Raw genomic sequence first — 24,584 nt, forward strand, 5'->3', positions numbered from 1 at the left:
CCAAATGGCACGGAAGCTAAACGTTTCCTTCTTTTTTAAATAAATTTCAGGAAATTCTGTGAGTGGTCGTCCATCGGACTCAGCGAACTGCGGAGCCATCATCAATACGATGAGCAGCACCTTCTCCGGCCCTGAGTTCGATGCATCCGAAGCCGTCAGAAAATTGGATGGGATTCTCAGTGAATTATGCCAGAGCATCGATGTGGACATCATGCCTGGAGAATTTGATCCTAGTAACATTATGCTGCCTCAGAAACCGATGCATTATTGTAAGAATGTATTTTTATATGTTAAATGGTAATTGTTCCAGTCTGTTTGTCCATCCACTGCGTGATGTAGGCTTTTTCTTGTGTGTCATAAACAAAACAAAACCAATATATTTCGACTTGATTTACTGGTAGTTATTTTTTTCCGACCATGTCCGATCCTCGTAGGATCATATTATGGGCCTCCACAGAGTAGAGGTTTGTATTAACAGATTTTTGTTTTTTTTACGAGAAATGGATGTCAGCCACTTGCTCAACCTATTAGGTCCATACCCTGACTCACACACAAATTGAAAAACAATATGTGTACTTGCCAGACCCATAATTCGAACCTGGGACCCACGGCGTTATAGTCCAACGCTTAAGCCGCGCGGTCACCGTGGGCGTATGAGTTGTACTAGACGTATGAGCACCATGGGCGTGGGAGTTATTAGTATTAAGTGATTCAAAAACGATTTAGAATTATATGTATAGTATGTTGGTAGAGTGCGAAAAGTTTTAGTTGATGCGCGGTGGCTGGAAGAACTACAATCCGCTCTCGCGTTTCTTCGTTCCCCTCATCTTGAAAGCATTACACGTTTCTTATTTGTATGTGCTATATGTCATAACAGTTTTGCGAAGCGACGATAGGAAGGTTATAAAATCATCTTACATCTTACTGTGAAGAATAATAACGACAAAATGAGATTATTCAGCCCTTAAATAATGTTAATGGGAGAGTTGCGGCGATGACATGCTACAATACACTTGACATTTAAATATTGCCATAAAACAAAAATAACCGAAGTTATTGGAAAAAAAATGTCGCTTCATTGTATTTCATATTTCTGTTTTCAAAAATTTCATAAAATGTATTTTTCAGTCAGACAAAAGAAGCATTGAATAATATATAATATAACCATACGATTCAAAAAAATAGTGTGATCACGTAGTGCGCCTAGAGGAAAAATATTGTGAAAATGACTTTAGCATTGATTCAACAATGCACAGTTGAATTATATCATGCTACAATGGGAATAGTGAGGAAAGTGATCTGGAATACAGTGATAGTGATGATGATTTCGGTGATTTATCAGTGATAAATAATTAAACTATTTCTGGTATTGAAGAATTATGTGCAGATGAATCTGATCCAATTCGACCTAATTCTAAAATCTAGCTTCAGTAAGTCTTTTTTTAAACTATTGTTTCAATTCATGTGCAGTGACTATAAAAAAATAGTTTCATTTTACATTTCAAGTGATACAAAATATAAGTTACAAATTTGTCAAAATATATGCCAATATAATATATGTACCTATATTTTGCGGGAAATAATATATTTCAATTCTGGCAATATTTTCACAATACTTTGATGACAAGACGAGCGCCGCCGCCATGCCCCACGATAAACTTGTCGGTCTCTAAAGCGCGAAATATATTATGATGCATGTTGCGGACTATTACGTGACGCCACAGTAAGCTGCCGTTACGGGGAAAAGTGCGTAATGTCGTTTTTCTTAGTGTGTCTCATCACATAGTACATTTTGAACCTTTAAACGAACATTGTCAGTTGGCAAAATCTGCCGAAATCACCAGCATATCAAAATCGCGTGTTTTTGTTTTTAGCATTTGCCACTATGTATTTTCTATAAGAATGTTGCCTATTATCTGCAGGTCTGCAGGTTGTGTTCTGTTCAAAATATTATTGGATTTACAGAGACTCGTTACAAGGTTACTCCATCATTGAATTCATAGAGATCGTGTTAATTCAAAATATTCTGCAAAATGACGAAATCGTAGACAAAATTTGTCGCTGTGAAGCGTGACTATAAGCGACATGCATCTCAATTTGGTCACAACTTAACTATAAATATTTAATATATATGTATGTTTTTTTTGCAGGCATGTTTCCGAGAGCGGTCCAAATGAAATCTTTCAACGGGGTTTGTAATCCGTATGAATGTGAAATTGGAGGTAAAGAGAATTAAAATATTTATGTCATACTTTGAACGTAGTCTTTTTTGATCTAAAAAATTTAAATAATGAAATTTAAATATTGATTCTAATATATTTTAATTAAATTCTTTATTGTATCTGATGTTACGAGGGTGGGTCAATAATTCCATAGAAAAAAGCATTAAAACAGTTTTTATTTTTGTATTTTTTTTTTATTTCTCAACATAATCTCCTTGGAGCTCAATACACTTGGTTAGACGTTTCTCAATTTTTTTTAAACCGTCAGAAAAATAAGTTTTCGGAAGGTCCTCAAAATAAGCATTTGTCCGATCGATGACTTCTTCATTTGAAAAAAAACGTTGTCCACTTAGCCATTTTTTTAAGTTTGGGAAAAGGAAAAAGTCACTGGGGGCTAAATCTGGCGAATACGGTGGGTGGTCGACCAATTCAAACTTCAATTCTTCAATTTTAGCCATTGATCGTAAACATGTGTGAACACGGGCATTGTCCTGATGAAAGAGGATTTTTTTCCTGTTTAAATGAGGCCGTCTTTCTTCAATTTTGTTTTTTAGCTGGTCCAATAAAGATGCATAATAATCCCCTGTTATTGTTTTTCCTTTTTCCAAATAGTCAACGAAAATAATTCCACGTGCATCCCAAAATACAGTAGCCATAACCTTACCAGCTGATTTTACGGTTTTCGCCTTCTTTGGACATGGTTCACCTTTCGCAATCCACTGCTTTGACTGTTCTTTCGTCTCGGGAGTATAGTGGTGTATCCATGTTTCATCTACAGTCACAAAGCGACGAAAAAATTCATCCGGATTGCGTTGCATGAGCGACAACAGGGCTTTAGAGGCCACCACCCTATTGCGTTTATTGTCGACTGTGAGCAAACGCGGCACCCATCTTGCAGAAATTTTTTTCATGCCCAATTTGTCATGTAAAATAGAAATGACGCTACCTTTTGAGATCCCTGTAACCTCAATTATCTCACTCAACTTTAATCTTCGGTCACTTAACACCATATCGTGGATTTTATTGATCATTTCTGGTGTAGTCACCTCTACAGGACGTCCTGAGCGTGGTTCATCCTTTGTTGATGTACGACCACGTTTAAATTCATTTAACCAGTTATAAATAGTTGCAAGTGAAGGAGCAGATGTGCCGTGAACTAAATCCAACTCATTTTTTATTTCCTTTGCTGTTAACCCTTTTATATTAAAATGTTTAATAACAGCTCTAAACTCAATTTTCTCCATTTTTGTAAACAAGCAAATTTTTTTTTTTAAATGTACGAGAAACACACAACAACCCGACCAATCTGATTGAAACTTCGCAGCATACTGAATCGGTAGTGCCGCTGCATGAAAACAAACCGCTTACAGTACTAGTCGCGCCACCTGTCGGCTTTTCTTAGGACTTATTGACCCACCCTCGTACCACATTGAGCAAGAAATGAGTATTTTTTTATGTATCTGTGAAGGTCGTTCAATATGTGGCAGTTCCGGCCAACCCGTGGCAGACATTCTTCGGTACAGCAAGCTGTCGTCTCCTTTAGAAGCGCTAAGCAGTACTTTGAAATGGGGACACATCGCCCCCACCGCCCCCGATACTCTGCCTTGCATCCCTTCGGATAATGCTGACCCCTTCTTAATTCACGACTGTCCTCATATTTACTTCACCGGAAACACTGATTGTTTCAGCACGGATTTCTTCAAAGGTAATATAATATACCATTTGCCTTGACCTGTAATAAAATTATTTCGATACCTTTGTAAAAAATTTGGAGTTTTGAATTAAGTTTGAGGAAATGCTTAGAATACCGATATCTACCAGTTCGAAAATGTAACAAGTGATAAACTGTGATTATTTTAGAATGACAATGGTTATTATTCTTTAGAATAATTATACGTAAAATCCTGTGCAAACCACTGAAAACTCATATTATGTATTAATATTAGAAAAATATAAAATTATGTTTATAATAATATTATAGTTATAAATATATTTTTTAGATAATCCTAGAATTTCATGAAAATTTACAAAAATTAGGTATACCTACTGTAGAAGATTAAACCTGCTCAAAATCTTGTTTCCTAATTACGTCAAAACTATGCTTTTTGAGTTGTTACATTTTGGAACTGAGGTATGTATCGACTTAATTACTAGCATTTGCTACAGACAATGCAAATCAATTTATTCGTATGCATTGAAATTAGGCAACACCGAAGCAAACAGTGTCTCTTGTTTTTAATAGAATCTATGGATTATCTGATAGTAATGAAAACCGGTGGTGACTTCTGGTGATAAAATAAAAAAATAGCTTGCAAAGAAATTAATATTAGTTCCATAAAGTGTGCTCTGCTCAAGCAATAGGTAGGTAAGTAGTTTATTTGGTTTTTCAAAGAGATTGATTTCAGATTCATGTCACCTGTGTTTATTTATTTTGTCTCTTAACCGGTTATATGCCGGGAGTTTTAATATGGCCGTGCATGAAGGGCCGCGATTTTCTTTTAAAAAATAATTACCTAATAAATATATATTTTTTGGCAATAAATTAATAGTACCTATATCATAGAGACTTACCAAATAAATGCATGATTTGTCATCTGCTTCGCCATTTATTAAAAAAATCAAAACCAAATATTTCACAAAACGTCAGGGTTGTCACAAAACTTACACACAAAATTCCCGAACGAGATTATATTTTTATTAAAAGTTATTCAATAGTTTATTTATATTTTTTTAATCTTAAAATTATATAAAAATACATACACAGAGAAATTTAAGAAAAACAATAGTCTTCAACCGTGTGATATGCCTCAAAACAAGGTTCTATGCAGAGAGCCACGTTACACTGTTTGCACTGATACGTTATTTCTTTGCGTAGTTTTTTGGATAAATTAAATTTGGATTAAAAACACGTAATCGTACTGGTAAATTACGAAATAATAATTTATCAAAAGTCTATAAGTAATGATTATAAAACTATCATAAAAGAAATAAACTATAGTCACAATATTCCAGTATTCTACACGTAAAACAAGGTTAGGTTAGTAATGCAAATATCACGAGACAACTGACTGATATTGTCAACACGTTTGTGTCAACCCTGCTGAGCGACACATATCGGTAACGATATGAAGCTATTTTAAAACACTGATTTTAAAACAGAAAAATGTTTGTGCAAATACAAAAATATTACACCATGATTCCAAGAGATGTCGCTGTGTATACGATATGTTTGGATTTTAAAAATAATTGTCATTGAATAGTAAAAATAGGTGTCGAAGTGGACCGTATATATACAGTCATTTGCTATTGCTGGAACTGCGCCCACGGAATTGTAGACCGTATAAATACGGTCGTGGCATCTAACCTAACTTTTAAACATGGTTACTCGATTTACAGTGGTATGATTTTAAGAGTAATGACTGAATAAGAAGTCATACCAGTCATGCAGTTTCTAGTCACATTGTAGGTGAAGAATGGGTGTTGGTCTTGGCTCGGCCACTTGCTATGGATGCCTCACGAGTGTCCACATGGCCTGTCTTCAAGCCAACCGAATGCTGACGTCCTGGAAGGCCGCTAAATACTATCCATAAGGTGTATACAGCGGAGCTACGGGATGCCAGAATGACCTGATAAACGCAGAAAGACTGGCGAGCGACAAGGACTCTTGGAGACGAATGTTGTGCATATATCCCTGCTGATTTTAGCGGTTAACTTTACTGCCCGAGTGTACCTATTATAGTCAGAATAAATTACTAAGACTTCTTAACTTCAAGCTCTATGGATACTATATGTGGCTTTCTAAAAGTGATCTTTATTTAACTAAGCATACATATTATGCTCGTAATCAAGTTTTTTTAAATAACTTTTCAGGTTCAGAAGGCCAAGAGGTGCGGTTGATTTGTGTCCCATCCTTTGCAGCCACACAGACTGTTGCCGTAGTGAACTTGAAGACTTTAGATTGCTATCCGATGTCCTTCAAGATCAACTGTTAATGAATTCATATACCTACTACAGCAGCTAGCAATTATGTATACAATTTTTTATTTGATAATTATCAGTGATCCAATTGTGTTACTTACTGCTAACCATTTTAATTCATTTAAAAATATGTTTTAATTTATTTTACTCATTCAGTAATTATTATTTATTGATGAACGACAAACAGTATTTCTAAATATCTATTTTATTATGTTCTACCAGCAAGCTAGGATTTACCATACGGCTACAGGGCCCCTAAATTGGAAGAGGACAAAAATCTTTTTCCAGATTGTCATGAATTAAAAATATCAACACCATGTAGTTAACTGACATCATGTTCACATCCTCTGACGTTAAAAGAGTCTAGGATGCAAATATTATTTTATTTTTCGAATAATATGTTTTTAAATTGATACATTTTAATATTTTTTGGGTCAGACTACTGTCAGTCTTTTATTGTTAATTAAAATAACATTTCTCTGTGCCTTATCGTGAGAGATTTTGAACTCATCGAAACAAATATGTGCTCTTATGTGGGAAACCTTGTTGAAATTAAGGAGATATGTTTTTAATTTATTAACTCAAATCGAATTTTCAATAGATCATGGTGAGATCGAAGTATTTTCTTTTTGTTTATTATTTCAATTTATTATTTTTCTCGATGTAAATCTTTTACATGTTATCTATATATTTTTAATAAATAATTAAATTTTATGTCTTGTTTTATTAGGGGAGGGTACTTCTCTTCCTTCCTTCCCTCTTATTAATATTTATAAGTGATGGATTGATCAAAGTGTGTATGGTATATTTTATCTTTTAAGGCTATCAGTTGAGGCATGGTCTAAAAAGATCGTGGCTAGGCGATGCGCGGATTGCGGGTCGCGTGTGCAAATGACGCATGCCGAACGAAATATAATTTGTCATATAAATCCAACATGCGTCCATTTAATGTTCTGTTTATTGTTCCATTAGTAACAATAATAATATATTCATTATGTTTTCTTTTTCAAGTAAATGGGTAACATTTTTAGTCATCTTTACACGATTTAAGAATTAATAACCCCGTCGCCATCACGAAACAAATTGATGTATTCACACCTCGACGTCCGCTCTCCGATTGCCAGCGAGTCCAAAATTTCGTCGTGCCTATAGTTGAAAATTATTTGCCGTTTCACTGAAGTATCGTCTTAACTCTTTAAGAGTACAATAATTTTATTGATATATGGGGATGGTGAATAGGAACGAGGGTAGTGAATTGAAATGATAATAAGGAATTACCCATTTATTCTTCCCACATACGTAATTACAAATGTGAATTATGAATTCAAGGTTACAAATAAATACCATGCGACCCCAATTACAGATAAGAAATTTGTGCCCGGTATAGTAAGCATGAAGTGCAGATTTAGATTCTACAAAATTTACATAGTAATCATTAAGAGTGACTGAGAGAGTGTCTGAAAGTACATGTTTGTATAGCATATTTATAGATTGAAAAACTGCATCATGTTACTATTTTGAAATGACAATGAAATGCTTGTTTGATTCTCAGTTGCTTGGTCAGGTGTGTGTTTTTGTTTCGTAAATTGTAAATAAATATTAATATCACTTTTGCTAAGTCAGCTGTCTTTTGAAATTTAATTGACCTACATAAATAGCTTGTTTCACCATAAGTGTTGTTTTGCGATTTTAAACAATAAGGTTTTCTGACAAGTCATGCTGGACGGTAGGATGTCCAATTCCGACAGATACAACGCAAGTATAATAGATTGCGGGCAATGTATAACATTAGAACTACGGCGTAGTTGGATCATGTGATAGGGCTTACGGCTAACCGTATTTATCCATTTATAGAGTGCAAGCTACTATGTGAAATAGATGTCTTGACGAAGCCAAGCTCGACTCAATTCTAATTGACAACTGAAGGTCAAACACCGCCTTGTATAGCTGAATAGGTGACCCCTTCTCCGGCGTCTGTGTAATAATATTTGCTGCGCGCTGTGGCACCTGGTAGTGGGGGTAGCCGGACGGCACTATATGTGATGTCCGATCGAGTGAAGGAGAAAGTATTTGATGGCCCTTGTGTGGCTCTATAGTTTTAATTTTACCCATTTTTCAATAAGCCGGATGCTAAAATATAAAAGAAATTATATCAGTGGTTTGTAACCGGCGGTTTAACCATACCAACATAACTTAAAATTAATAAATTGATAATAACACAATTTTGTTTTAACATAAGTACTTTATTATTCATAATCTGAGAATCATTGTTTCTGAAATAAGAAGCCCAGGACAGTAAGTATACGGATTCCTCGAAATGATTGACATATAAATAGAATACACAGGCTTACGTAAAAACTATCAATGGAAATATGTTCATGTTTTGACATACTCAGATATTAAAAATTCACAAAACATTTTTTTTGTTAATTCTTAAATTCTTAAATTTATGAATTTACCCTCACCCTTATTATGAATTCATTATCTATGGTTGATATACATGGCTTAAGTCTTTCCATTTTCAGTTTTTTGGACCTTTGATGGCTTTTATTAAATCATCGATTTAATTAATAGCCGATACGGTTTATATGGCTTATTTTGGCACGAGACTAATTTGTATGTAATACTTTTTGAGGTTATGTACGTAGCTAGCATATGAAAATTTTCTCCTAAAATACCATGCACATTTTACTAACACAATATTGAGAAGGTGAAAATTTTGGATACAATCTGATTACTCATTCTGCCTGATCTTAGGCGGAGCATATAGGTGTACACACATGGTGGAGGCTGTAATATGTAAATATTTTTTAAAAGTAAGAATTGTTAGCCATTCACCCAGTGCATTAGGTCCTTGCACTGTATTAAAAACACATTGAAAAATGGTATGCATTTTTTGACCAGCTGCAGGTTCAAATCCATGACAGTATTTTATACAAACATAATACATCTTTTAAAAGTTGTAAACACCATTTGATAAAAATGAGATTTTTAATTAATATGTCAATAATTTGATCGAATATTTACCTCTGTGTAAGATTCTTGCACCCATAACACATCTAATTATTTTAAAAATCAATCTACAAAAACCCCGTACTTAGTGTCCATATAACGTAGAATTTTGAAAACCTCGCAAATATCAGTAAGTAATCAATGTCATTTTGTATTATAAATAGTTTTTCTTTTTTTTCATTTTTTAAATTTCGAACTTCTATTTTTTAAATAAAATTCAGACAGTTTTTACAATGTTTTGGATTTAGGGTTACAAGATAAATTGATAATATTATGACTATTTTTCAATGCCATATTATCTTAGATTAGGTTATGTTAGGTTATAAGTATTATTGATCTACTCTTGTGACTAATTAATTCCACTGTCAGTAATTCATATTTTTTTTCATTATTACAATGAACATCATGGCTTAATCCAAATTGATAATAGAATTTTACTTACAAAGTATTTAGCTGCCTGATGATAATATTCATATATTATATCTGCTTATACTATTGACATAATAAAATAATTTAGCTGTTTCAGAAATATAGAAGCTTTTTAGAATTTAATTGTGTTTAGCTATCTATGAGATAATAAAATATATCCGTGTTTCATATACCTAAGTATCTGTCAAATTTTGGCCTACAGTTGCTAATCTGTAGATATAATAATTATAAAGTTAAGAATAATGCACTTGGCTTCAATAATTGGCACAGATTAGAGTAAGGAAGTATGACCAAAGAAGCTAATGCCTATGGTGGCAAATAAATATATTCAGGCGTTGATGCCCGTAATATTGTACAAATTACAATACTTTCGGAAACCAGAAAATACATCAGACGATGGAACTGGTTTATACAATTTATAGATCAAGCAGCGTTTTTAAATTGGCATAAAGCGTTTTATTTTATATCTGAATAAAGCACTAAGTGCCAAAAAATGAAATTGAGATATACGGGTTTAAATAAATATACCTTTAAGAAGTTGTAATTGACTTATTGAAAATATTTACTTCGTTTTACAAGCACTCAAGCTACATTCATATGAATACTGTAAGGTGGCACTTAGTGTCTTTTCATATAAAAACACAACTTGGCTTTAGATTTTGTCCATATTTATTTAATTTTTCTTGACCGCAGAATTTTTGTCGTACATTGGACCTTATAAAAGGAACTGCTGATGGTACATAACATTTTTGTAGTTGGATTAAAATTTTTTTGGCACTTAGTGCTTCATTTATTTTAGTTAGTATCGTATACCTACAGTGCATGAAATTACTAATTGAAAACTCTCAGGGATCATTGATCTATATTTTTCATTGTTTAGTTGTTTAAACATTTATTTTAAAGATTTTTGTAAAAATTGTAATTCATAACTATTTTAAGCTCGGTAGAATTGTAAAGTTTCTCAACAGAATTGGAGGGAGGGCCTGATCAATTGAGCTTTAGTAGAAGATGCAGTATCATGGCAGGTCGCAATCAAAGCCTCAATATTTAATGTAATACTTTAATTTAATTAATTTTTGGATATCTTGCTTGATCTAAAAATATATACATATCACCGGTCAATTAATAGTTATTGAAAACACAAAATAAAATAGGAACTATGTCCATAATATAGGTAATGCATTAATTAATACTATTATCCCAAAAAGGATATTTCAAGCTTCCATTCAATCTCAAAGATTGTGTTGGAAATATGTGCCATGCATTTTGTTAAAATGGGCATCAAGTCACAAATGTCAATTGTATGAAAATGGTTGAGATTAGTGTTTAAAATAGGTTCATTGTCCACAGAAAAATTCTGAAGGCAAAATTAGTCCGTGTTTTGGTGACAGTGCAAATTACATAGTGCTTATCTCAAATCGCTATGAATAGGTATTTAAAATTCTTTTCTATAATTGAACAATAATCACTGTTTTTTTAATTATCAATTTTTGAATTTTACTTACAGGTTGACAACTTTTTTAAAAATATTTGGCACATAGTTCTTATTTATTTCGTGTACCTATTCAATTGTCATTGAAAATAAAAAAAAATGACTTTGGCATTAAAAGCTTATGTAGCAAAGCATCCAAATTAATTTCAGCGAGAAAATAAACACATTTTTGTCTAATTACAAGCAATTATTTTTATAAATAATTATTTTGTACACTTAAAACTATATTATATATTTTAATAGACAATCAGTTCATCTTGACTATTTACAATGACTATAGTAACCTTGCTTATTGAACAATAATTAAAATTGTACTTTACATAAAATATATATATATGTATCGAAAAAATAGACATTTAGCTACTCATTAAAATTCCTATAAACATGCATAATAATTATTATATTTAGATTTTTTCTAATAATTATTTGACTTAATTAAAAAATACTTTATAATAATAATAATATAATCAATTTTGTGTTTGTTTAAATCTTTATATGTATATTTTTTTTAATATTTCGAAGACGTTCTTTTCATTCTTTTAATTTATACTTGGACATCGATTTTCACAGTTTTTCTTACGTATACTATTTTGTTACTATTTAGGTATGACTTAAATTATCAGGCCTTCGTCGTTCCATAATCTATAAATGATATTATTATATGACATTTAAAATTTACACACATTCGAAATTACAATAATTCTTAATTCTATTCATAATTATACATAATGTTTTATTTAGTATTGACTGAAGATTTAATTCAAAATAAATGGATTCAAACTGAAAATTTGATGTAAAAGCTTAATAGCATGGCGTGAATTGTTGACATTGTAGGTATATATTATTATAATCATTAATTATCACTAATTTAATAAGATCATTTATCATATCGTCGTTCATTTTCTACAAACACGTATCTCAATTTTTATCAGTTTTGAGTTAATTGATGTAATGAATTCAGAATTTGAATACGCACATATTCCACTAACAAGTATCTCAAAATATCCTTTATAACATAATAAATTTAAGCAATGACAAAAATTGCATCACAATAAAGAGTTTTATAAATATTAAATATTAGAAGTACACAGAATACTGAACTCCGACCAATGATCATATTGAAGTTCTTTCTCGCAAGTCAAGATATGTGTTTACTGCAGTAATATTGTGGAATGATTCACAGTAAAGTTGCAACGTATTCTCGTATCTTCGACAATATGACTGATCGGTCGAAAGTGTAGTGCGATAGGTTGAAAAAACATAACATTTTTTTCATGAAAACATGTGTAACTATACTAAATGGACATTTCATAGAAGAAAATTTATTTCTGAATTAAAAACTGAGAGAATAAAGTTGTGTTTTATGAGAAACGTGTTTGTAGATAATTAACGATGATATAATATGTAAGTTAGAGCCGGAAATTCTGTGTTTGCCCGGATCTGTAACTATAAATCCACAAAATTGCAATTTTACACATTGATAGACCTTAAAATAAACAATAATTATTGTTCTCAAAGATTTATATTTCTCAATTTATTTAGATGTGGTGGTAATTTTCTAATGTGTCATACCTAGGTTGACTTGAGTTTATTTATAACAAAAACAATACATGTTTGACAGAAAAACTATTTATAAGCATTAAAAAGTAGGCATTACAACTCTTAAATTGTGTCCTTTGGACTTAAGGTACACAGTCTAAGTACAGAATTCCACTTTTTTTTGGGATCAAAAATAATGGATTCAAAAGTTTTTAAAATTTAATTTGACATGAATGAGTTTCATTATATATGTTGAAACAAAATAAATCCAATGTAAAATAATAATAATTATGTAATTGACATAATAAATTAACCAGATAGTCAAAAATGATTAATCACTTTGTTCATGACTATCTTTATACAATAGTTAATATTCATGGCGATTATTCATAGACACATATTATTAAAATGTTACCTAATTATTAACTTAAAAGCATTTTCATTTATTATATAAATTTATTAAAAATTGACTAGTTAATAGTAAAATAACTTATTATAATCAAACATTGAGCGAAAGTAATATAATATTGAAGAAAATCTTTTTATATAATATACCTGTACCTTATTATGAAAGTTAAGTTGAAAAGAGGTTGTTTAGGCTAATGATTACGTTATTTGCAAGTCATTGCAGTATTGTAGCAGACACATTTTTGTGCTTTAAGATTTAACTAAGATAAAAATCTTTGAATTAGTGTTGCAAGCGTAAAACAGGCATTTTATACAAAGGGCCAAAATTATTAAGAATATTTAGATGACTAAACATAAAAATTGTGAACAACAATGTGTCATATCTCATATCTCATATGTATACTATAATATACTTCTCTCGTAATTAAGTATGTAAATTAGAAAATATAAAATGTATGTTCATTGTTCGCTGCTAAGATCAGTTGTGGAATTAGTCATGAATAATTAGTTTTTGCTGATGATATTTTGTCTCATAAAGGAAGTTGGGTGCTGTGAACACATTTCACGCAGGAATGAAAGGATCTAAAAGTTATGAAGAGGATTAAACTCGCGTGGTGGGTGGTGTAATAGGTATCAAATACATCTAGTAATGAAGTTGTGATTTGTAGCTACAATTAACTGAAAAATGCTTACTTTTGACACAATGTAAAGGAAATAATATTAATTGCTTCACTATAATCAACTGGATTATAACTAGGCTTACCATAATAATTTTTTTCCAAGTTGAAGTAATGTACTTAAGAATAAAAAAAAAAAAAAAAATGTCAAAGATAAAACATTTGTTTCAACAAACCTGTAAAAACAAGCACAGTCTGGTTTGCATAATGATTCATGAGCTATGATACAACGCCATCTATAAAGGGTTTATTACACCAACAGACTTACAGACCCAACCAGATACAACGATCGTCATGTCATAACAATTCAGCTACCAACTTGAACATGCTGAACGTTCCCTCTAATTTTTCTATTGTGTGTGCGGATCATCAACGCATCCGAGCAGTGGCGTTGGTGTCACCCGTCAATCACGAGTTGTCACCCGGTGTGGCAAATTTACACCCCCACAAACACACACATACAATTTTTCATTAAAACTTATATTTTTAAGGTATTTATTAATTTCAGTAATTTTATATAATAATAACATTAACAATGATAATTTTTTAAAGTAAATAAAAAAAATAAAGACCTTCGCCTTCCGAGAAATGAGTCGAAGAATTTTGCATATTGTGATGGTTTCGTGCATTCGAGCAAAACTAAAATCTGGCAAAGGAAACTTTCTTTTACAATATTTTTGTGTGAGGAGTGTGCGGGGGATGAAAACATGTGTGTGGACACATTTTGGTGGGAATGCGCGCGCACACGCGCACATCTTACAGGGAACATTGCTCATGCTGACGCTTGATTTGATCAGTTCATGATATACGCCCAGTTGCTAGTGTTAACAATAATAAACAATATTACAATAAGTGTCAATATATGGCAACCATTTACCAGCCATTGGCCACACAACGCAAATGTCACCCCTTCATAGTGGTGACCATCACATGACCACTTTCATTCACATCACTTATGCCATTGTCAGAATTAAGAAATATTTTTTTTATTATTCTGATTATATGATACACAACAAAACAAACAATGATTCGGTTGGTCGACGGTGTGCGTGCGGATGTTTAGCCCTACTAGTGCTACTAATTACCTGGCAGTCGGTGTGCCCGTAGCGCTGACAACGTTATACGTATTCGTACACATACAATTCACGAACCGAATCATTGCTTTGTTTTTACTGTACATATTAGCGTAGTTTGTAATTCAGCCACTAAATGTCTCTAATATATGTACGCTTCACATCATTCTAATATGTGGTAATGAGTATTCATTATATCTCATTGGATGGACTGCCAAAGGAAGCATGTTCAACAAAGTCCATTGGTTTTAGAGGTGTTCGAAATGTCGAGCCATTAATGTTGGGCATTGTAACTTAAAATTCGTACGCAATTGGCATGAGGATGTTCGATTCTTGCAAAAACCTAACAAAACTTACCAACTATAAATAATATAGAGACCAGTATTTTTTTGCTGGCAATAAAATGATTTGCATTGGACATGTGTTTTCATAAAACATTTATTATGTAAGTACCTAATAAAATTAAGTAAATACTCAATAACTGCATAACTTATAATTAATAGAAATAATGTAATGTATGCTCTTTTAATCGGCCATCTTTAAATATCTATTTTAAATTTAATTATCTACAAAGATATTTTAAAATTCCATTCCATTATTTCTTCACAAAATTTTAACTACTAAACATTTTAATTACGTTATTTACATAAAAATGTATTTAATATTCTAACATTTACCTAACTTTATATTTACCTATGTCATATATTTTATCAATATTTTATTAATGTACAGCTTAAATATACCTAAGATACATAAATAAATATTAAATGCACAAAATACTTTTTAGGCTTTGGCAACATTCATTATTATCCTATGATTGAACTATCTATAAAATTTAATTAATCTTTTGGCATGATTTATAATACTCGATGTGGTTAATGTGTTTTTACATTGTAATTAATAATTTGGCTACAAAACGACATTAACGTAATATATTACGCACTACAACTAGATAATATTTCCAATTGAATATTAACTATGTCAGTTTATTTCTTTTAGCCCGTGTTTAAAGCCATTTTAAACTGTACTCTTTTAACATTGTCAAGATAACTGAATATTATAGTATTCTCAACAAGATCTTTAATGTGATTCATTCGAAAAGAAAATCGATACGCTTTTGTTATCATCATCACCCGGGGTCAATCTACTGCCGGATGACGGCCTCTCCTAGGTCCCTCCACTCTTCTCGGTCCCTGGTTCTCCAAGGCAAATCGGCACTAAAGGCGCAAGATGGGACTGTTGTGAGGAACTGGGATCATCTGCTGAATAGAGTGGTAGACTTCTACAGCGGTTTCTATAATGGCAAAACTGACAGAAATGCGACGAGTTCAGGTCCTCAAAGAAAGGAAGATGATGCAGCCTGTCTACTTGAGATTACTATTTCTGAGGTAGGGCATGCGATAACAGGCATGAACTGTGGGGAAGCTCCAGGAGAAGATGGATTAATACTTAACATCTTCAAGAGAGCCAGTAAAACCGTGAATAAAGTACTAAAAAATCACGTCACGTAAATAAAAACAGAAATAACGTACTGGAGGTGACGTGCGAGATGTAATATTTGCGAAGGGTTTACGAAGCATTGCTTAGTAGCCAAGTAGGTAGTGAAATATTTGCCTTTATTATCTCTGAAAATAAATCGACGATAATATATTTTTACGTATTTTCTAAAGATCAAACACGACGATGGGTTCACGAAAATTTTAGATCAATAAGACCAATAAAAAAATGGGCGAGTCTCAAGCGGTGTAAACTGATTCTCTTCTGCATTGAATTTTGGTTGCTTGGCATTAGTTTTACGCTTAAAATATAATTGAGTATAAAAGAGTTATCGCTATAAAATGGAAGTTACGATTAACTTTAAATTTTAACTAACTTTAAAAAATTTTAATTAACTTTTCAATGGCAAGAAAATTTTACTAAGTGGATACCTTTGTAGGCCAGCTATTTTTGGAATAAAGTAAATATGAAAACCGCATGTTTCTTGAGTTTTTCAGTGAACATTTTCAGGCTAAAATGATAAATATTGTTAATTAAATCAGCATTTATATTATTATTGATAAATAATATTGTCTTGCAAATACATCAATAGACAGATAATATTCGCTATGCTGACAGTAAAGTCGCGAGTTATCTCCCTTGTGGTACATAATATACATTTTGGCAAGTTAACTCGTTCATGGCACTGTACACGTTAATTTATTTTTCATTATGTGTGCATCAAGATTTCAAATTAGATTATTTTATTCTCATAATGACGTAATGTCATATTAAAATTGACAGTTTTTTTTACAAATATAATTGATTATTTATCTGCTTGCTTTTTTGTTAATTTAAATAAAATTTGAATTGCATGAACAATTAAGCAAAACATTAGTCAATGCACATAGTCATCATTATATCGAAATGTTAATTGAATATGTTTCTTTGTAATGATTACAATCATTTAATACTAGTTTGCAATGTGTATTGTAATAATTTCTTCCCAAATTAGTGCTTCTCTTTGAGCAGTACAGTATTAATTGCCAATCAGTGTTTCCCAAACTTGCAACATGTGTGTAACCCTTTTTATAGATTGTTTTTACCAGAGTACTACGTTTCAGTCAATAATAATTGGATATCGTGAGAAACTATCATAAAACATTCAATAATCATATTATACTTAAGTGCTTCTGGATGTAATTTTCATTTCACATTGAGATCTTTATCTACACTAGACTGTGATAAACATTGCCATATTATAGCATGATTAAACTTAATAATATTATCGAAAAAAACATAATTTGTTATTTTATAATGAAGCCCATATTATTATAAAATAATTATGGGAACGGGAGTGGGCTATGTAAGTCTGGTGCAGAATATGCATATATTAACCTTTGTGATAATTTATAAATAATTGCCAACTCAAACTGTTTTGGTAACTACGTATATTATGATATTATGATGTAGATCAGGGATCCCCAACAGTTTGCCAGCGAACGCAGGTACGCCCGAGACATTAATTTGAGTGCGCTGCAGAAAAATGTTTTTTTATATATATGTTCATGTTAAATATTTAGTAAATCCATTAAAATGTAATATCATGTAAGAAAACTGTATTGACGTTTAGGTAAATAAATTGTATCAGCGGTGTAAGATGTGTTCAAATTATTCCAGGGTAGTCTAAAAGTGAAATATACAATATTTCATCCCCAAATGGCCCCCACTTATGGAGAAAAGAACCGTTATAGAAGAATGTCATATTATTTCCTTCTAAATATTATACATACATTCTGAAATTTCATACAAAAAAAGTGACATGCGGCGCAATTTTTTCCCTCTTTTAAAAGCTATACTTTTAAAAGCTATACTATAAAAATTGAATAGTTATTCATATTTTTTTTATATACATTCACATTGTTTTCACACTCTTTATGGATGTTTCATTGAAAAAATAATTGCTTTTTGATCATGAATGTACCAGTTGGGAACCCCTGAATTGTAGACGATATTTTATTGATTTACATTTATTTGGCATTGAAATGACTGGAAATATAGATAGGTAATCTATATTGAATACCTTATCTAGATACCTACCTTAATTGGTTAACAATAACTGTATAATATGTAATATTATACAAATCATTTCTTTACACATCAAATTCTGCAATATTTTTGCTGGGAATGTTTATATCTTGAAGTCTTGATCCTCGTAAAAGCTTCCGTCGTCAATGTCAAATCCGGGCGACGCCATTGTCGACTGATCCGGCGGCACTTTCCCGCCGTCGCGATCCTCTGAAACTTCACACTGCTCCTTTTTCAACTGCACCCCGGAGTCGACTCGCATCTCGATGATGACATCTGTGAGCGCAGTTATGTAGTTCTTGGCTAGTGTGAGGGTTTCGATTTTTGAGAGTCTCCTCTCCTTTTTGACGTGTGGGATGACTTCTCGTAAAGACTGGAAAAATTATAGAAAAATTTGATTTAGAGACATACAATAATAACAAAACAATATCATTGCACGACAAAAAGATCGATATTTGGTATCCTATCTTATCACAAGAATTTTATAATTTTAGTACGTTTTTTGGTGCTCTCTAATAATTTTCCTATACGAATGTAAAAAATAGTTTCTGATTCAATATTAAAGAACGGAAATCAATTGAATTGATATCAAATTATTGGGGTAAAAGTACAGAACGAAAACGTATCCACATCTACAAAAGATTATAAAGTGTTTAATGGTGAGGTTTTTCGGGAAGGCGGTATGTATGGGACATTTGGGCAAACAACGTTTTTTTATAACTTTAAAACCAAGCCATAATAGTCAAAAAATGCTCGTCTATCTATAAAATATCTAAAATTATACAATTAAATCATACATAACTTTTAATATTTTATAGAAAGAATAATATTTTTTGTTTAGGCAGGGCTGAATTTATAAAAAAATGAACCAACAATATGTGTAATATGCATTCTTAATGCATTACTTTTTTAATATCTATTTTAGTGCATTTTTCGTGTGTCATATTATGGGCATATTTATTTTACTATAGGTATGTCAAAACAATACAATAATTTTAGATAATATTAGAGAAAAGGTACTAGCTTAAAACTTGGGTTCTCATTTTACCAAAACAAAAACACTGTATTTTTACTTAGCATGGCAGTATTATAAAGCGGTGAAATATAATATTTTTTGTTCAGTAAAATATTGAAGATGAACAAAATTCAAATTCAAGTACCTACTGTGAATATGGCTGTCTCAGCACTTTTTCAGCTATCTAACATTAGTGACAGTCTCCTACAGTTAAAATAAAACAAAGATTCGGTTAGTGGATTGTATGCGTACGAATACGTTCGAATACCTACGAATACGCGCTCATCGGCTGCCAGGTATTTAGTATGGCTCCCCATCCGCACGCACACCATCGTCCAACCTTTGTTTTGTTTTTACTGTACATTCAATTGGAGCCTTTCGCTGCTGCTTCTATACCACGTCACACTGACGAGTGAAAGGAATTTTATTATTGAATGTTAAATAAAACAAATATAATATTCTAACCTGAAACGCATCGTTGAGACTGTGCATCCTCATCCGCTCCCTCTCGTTGCTTTCCAGTCTGCGCATGTTTCGTTCGCGGGCGCTCAGCACCGGTTTCCGCTTTCTGTTGGCCAACGCTTGTTGATGCTGCGTCCTGGTTCGCCGCTGGCCTTGTGATCCGTTTGCCTCGTCGCTCAGGGATGACCAGTCCGTCGGATCTGGTTCCACGGATTGAAGCTGGAAGAAGTGAGAATAGCTGATAAGTATTAATAAAAAACTCAAGAATAATATTATAGACCGCTCAATTGAATAATAATAATGTTTTTGATTGATTGTAATAACACATTTTATATGGAAACGATTTTATCGTTAAACAATCTAACTCCCTCTACTCAATTGTTACCATGACATTTTACCAGACATCTCACTTTACTTTACTATAGCTCTTTCTCTATCCCTACTAAAAATATGGGTTGTAATAATAATTATAATATTACTAACACTCGAACGTTAAATTTTCATACTCGTATCTGCACTACGTAAGCGAAATAGGTTCGTATCGCAAAAGTTTTTTTTATATGAGTGGTGAATTCCAACTGTTTGTTGGAACCAGAGAACCTAAGCCCGATTTCACATTGAAAATCATTTCGACTGGGATATAGTCATAAATCAAAACTGGGCGCAATGTTGCATAGCCGATGCCATGCCGAGACAGTGAAAAGGCAGCTCCTGTATACGTGCCGATGCGACATTTTAGATGTATACCTGCTCCCCATGTGAAGTAAAATTTGTAGTTTGCGACACCAGGTAAAATGTCGTATTCGATCTATGTGCGGAGGTACATTAAATTACATGTGTTTTGTGAATAGCAACACAATCACATTGACATATTATTCGACATGTTGCAGTCAAGACAAGTCTAGTAATGCGACCCGGCTAAAAACTCTTCTCGACTACAACACGTCAAATTTGTTGATGTGATTGCATTGTCATTCACAAGATACATGTAACAAATTTCACTAGGCATGCTCGATGCTGTTTTTAATTCGTCTTGGCTAACCGTGCATCCTCACTATCCTGGCATGATCCTAACTATGTGCATTCATCATCATTCATCATCATTTCCGGCAGTTTTGATTTATGTCGCAGTCGAGAAGATTTTCTATTTATTGCACTGGAAAGAGCTGCCAGAATGTGACTCCAGATCAATGAAGTAATATATATATATATATATACCTGCGAGTGAGGCCTGATTAAGCTCACTACTCACGATTGATAGTTACGAATTTGCGAAAGAATGAGTTTATATAATAAGTATAATATGGAATCCCGAATTACCCATTAAAGTGACAACTTACAGTCATGAAATATGTTGAAGAATTACTCTGCTCTAGCTACTCTACTACGATTTACAAAGACTGTTCAGATCAGGACTCCTTTTTGAGAAAAACAAAACTCTCATTGTGTCCCTATTAGCCCATAGGTCAGAATGCTAAGCCTTAAAAAATATGTGAGAAAACTGGACATATATGCACAAACTGTATACGTGGCTCGATGATCTCCTCGCTATCTCATACATAAAAGTGGGTTGACTCCATAGCGTATGTCTCAAAACTCTTAAATATGAAGAGCAGAAGGTCAAGTGAAGGCTGAAAGACCTAAACTGCGGTGGTTGGATCGTGTAGAAAGAATCACAGCATCCTAAAGAGAGTGGGTATTGTTCGGTAAAATGGAGCCGAGTTTCTTGCGTATAACGCACAGTAGAGCCTCAATTTTATTATTATAAACTTGATTATGCAATGTTATACCATCATGTTGCTTCTCAGTACGGTTACCAAAATTAAACATAACATAGTTAACCGTATTTTCTACTAATTTAACTAAATATAATTACAACTAACTTTATATTTAACACAAAAACAATAATTTACAGCAACACCTGCTTGCAGTTTTTAAATGACTGTAGTCACTTGAATCAATATTTACCGGCGACGTGTACAAAAAATATCTAATTCAGTCGTAGTAATTCTATCTTAATCTAACGCATATTGCGGATATAATCGAAGCGCCTAGTTTCAAAAGCCCCGTTAAAACGATTTTAGGTAGTACTGAGAAAAATGAGAAAAACGATTTTAGGTAGTTTTGAGAAAAATGAGGAAAATCATATCTATTAAATTTGTGAACTTTATGTATTTATTTTTTAATTCTTTACATTCTAAAGAGTATTTTGGCTTTCCATTTTAGCGAAATTTGAAAAGCACACCCAACCATTTTAGCGGGTTTTGAAATTTTCCCTTATTTTTTATCATAAATTTTGACGAGTTTTGGCGTTTTTTAACGTTCAATCTTGCATATAGGTCACAAAAATATCCATCTAACTACATATCTAACTCATAACAAAATTTTCAAAAACCGTTTTAGGGGCTTTTGAAACTAAGCGCTTCATATACGCGTGCTGAATGCTTTTTCATTCGCACTTATAGTTCGTTTTTGTTCAGGCCTTGGTAGCATCTCTCTCTGGAGGTAGGTGGTGGAGGAAGCTTGCGGCTTACAGACGTTTTCTGGAGAAAGCCAAAACCTACATTGGATTGTAATAGGTGTCGAAGATGATGGTGAGAGCTCGTTTATTACATATAATTAATTATTCATCTCTGAAGTTCATACTTAATAAAAAATAAAAATTGGTTTTTCGGCGAAACCGATTGTTTCAGTGATATGAGACAAATGGGACAAAGAATTAATAATCTTTTTATTACTATGCGCAATTTAAATTTGAAGCTTAAATTCATTTGCATATAGTTATCTCCTTGTCATTTTGAAACTATCTGTGAAACTGTGATTCATTTGTTTATCTAGGGTCCCTTGTCATAAATAGTAATAACACGAGCAACGAAATAAAACGCTGGATCACCCTAGCCAACAGGTGCTATTATGGTCTCTAAGAAAGCACTCTCAACGAAAACCAAAACAACCTTATATAAAATTTTCCTGCACCTAACATATGGATCAGAATGCTGGGCACTCAGCAAACAAGGTAAGATAAGTATGGATATCTTTTAGAGGAGAGTTTTGAAAATAATCTTTGGGGCTCTTCAAGAAGGTGGCATTTGGAGGTCAATGTATAATGAGGAGCTATACACATTTTATGGGGGGGGGGGGGCGAAAAGATCACGTGGCATATAAAAATGCAGTGACTGCGCTGGATCGGCCACGTGCATAGAATTTCGGAAGATATACCGGCGAGGCGGGCTATGTAGTATGTACACAACCCTCGAAGACCTGGATGGCTGAAATTGAGATGGCTGGACTGTGCCACGGGAGATTTAAAAATGCTCGGTCAAAACAATTGGAGAGTGTCGGCGCTGGATCGTACAGGATGTAGGAAGTTTTTGAAGGAGGCCAAGAATCACCAAGGGTTGTAGTGCCATATATGATGAAACGATATCTCATTGTCCTTAGTCACAGAGAGTGACGTCCCGTGGGGGTAGGCAGATTGAGCGTCGCTTGGGGGCGGCATTTTGTCTAGGGACGTCACTGGTCACAGAGCCCACACGATGTTATATAAAACGGTCAATATATTTAAGGTTGATATTACATATCTACTCGAAATTTAATGATAACTCTTAGAAATCCTTTCAGGCTAATTATAATTCTAGTTACGAATTTACAAAACTGACTTATATATTCAACTATCGTTGCACAGTCAAGGGAAATGAAATCGAGCCAGCTTCCCATCGAGCTATTTCCGATGATTCAATAAAATATACCTATAAGTAAGAGCGCTACAATTTTTCATTTTCACAATATTTGCAATATGCACAATTCAATTCAGAATATAAAGTAGTTGGTTAGAAGTTATATATAATATTATTTTAAATATTGCTTTTTGATTGTAAGGTTTGATTTTCGTGAATAAGAAGACGAAGAATATTTGAGATATAATATTCTAGGTAAATAAATACATACTTGCATATATAATAAATTTGTTTACATATATGACGTAACTACGAACATATATAAAAATTTAATGGAATATTAAATTTATCGAACAAAGCTGAACTTGGGTTCATTATATCGGACTTAGGTAGGCATCAAAGGCATTTATTTTTTTTATCTTTTTCTCTTAGAACAAATGGATGTCTATATAAACAAAAATACATACTGTAATAATATATCTTGATCTTTGAGTCGAAGAACTTTTTTTAAAAGAAAAATTGTTGTTTATAAAAACACAGTTTTTGAGATTATCTCAGTTTGACCTCGTAATATAAAATAGGTTTTAAGGGAGGTTACTTTACTAATGTAGTAACCTTTTGAAAGGTATTATCGATTCGTTGATATCATTTAAATTTTACTAGAGATAATAACGAAAAAATAATGATTTTTTTCCATTGATAGGACATACCATTATTTACTAATTAATATAGTAGGTACATTATGTAAAGTTATAAATAAATAAAGAAATACAATAAAAAAATCACATAATTTATACATTCCTATAACATTTATGTATAATGTTTTATTTCATTTGGTTCAATCTGATAAAACATATGACCTTGTAGTCCAGAGCGTAAAGAGCTGAACTTCTTATCCGAGAGCTCGGGGCTAAATTATTCACAATAACTTTATGTGATTTTCTCAAAACCTGGGTGTTTGTGATTGTTTTACTTTTATTACTAATTACGCTACTGTTTAGCTACACTACTATCATTGGGCCAATTGCCTGTTGAT

General features: G+C 32.5%; 1 protein-coding gene across 2 annotated transcripts in view; it reads left to right on the forward strand.

The window, feature by feature from the left end:
- Positions 1-6,882, forward strand: part of PolD2 (DNA polymerase delta subunit 2) — a 34,052-nt gene extending 27,170 nt beyond the window's left edge. For both annotated transcript variants that reach the window (XM_085959780.1, XM_085959782.1), the window contains 4 exons: positions 51-269; positions 2,151-2,222; positions 3,691-3,927; positions 6,093-6,882. In XM_085959780.1, coding sequence (XP_085815906.1) covers positions 51-269; positions 2,151-2,222; positions 3,691-3,927; positions 6,093-6,214 — 650 coding nt within the window. In that variant the 3' untranslated portion in view covers positions 6,215-6,882. The remainder of the gene's footprint in view (positions 1-50; positions 270-2,150; positions 2,223-3,690; positions 3,928-6,092) is intronic.
- The last annotated feature ends 17,702 nt before the right edge of the window (positions 6,883-24,584 follow it).

Source organism: Rhyacophila brunnea, unplaced genomic scaffold (assembly GCF_057557595.1).
Source record: "Rhyacophila brunnea isolate RB1 unplaced genomic scaffold, BYU_Rbru_1.0 scaffold_9, whole genome shotgun sequence".
NCBI classification, from domain to species: domain Eukaryota; kingdom Metazoa; phylum Arthropoda; class Insecta; order Trichoptera; family Rhyacophilidae; genus Rhyacophila; species Rhyacophila brunnea.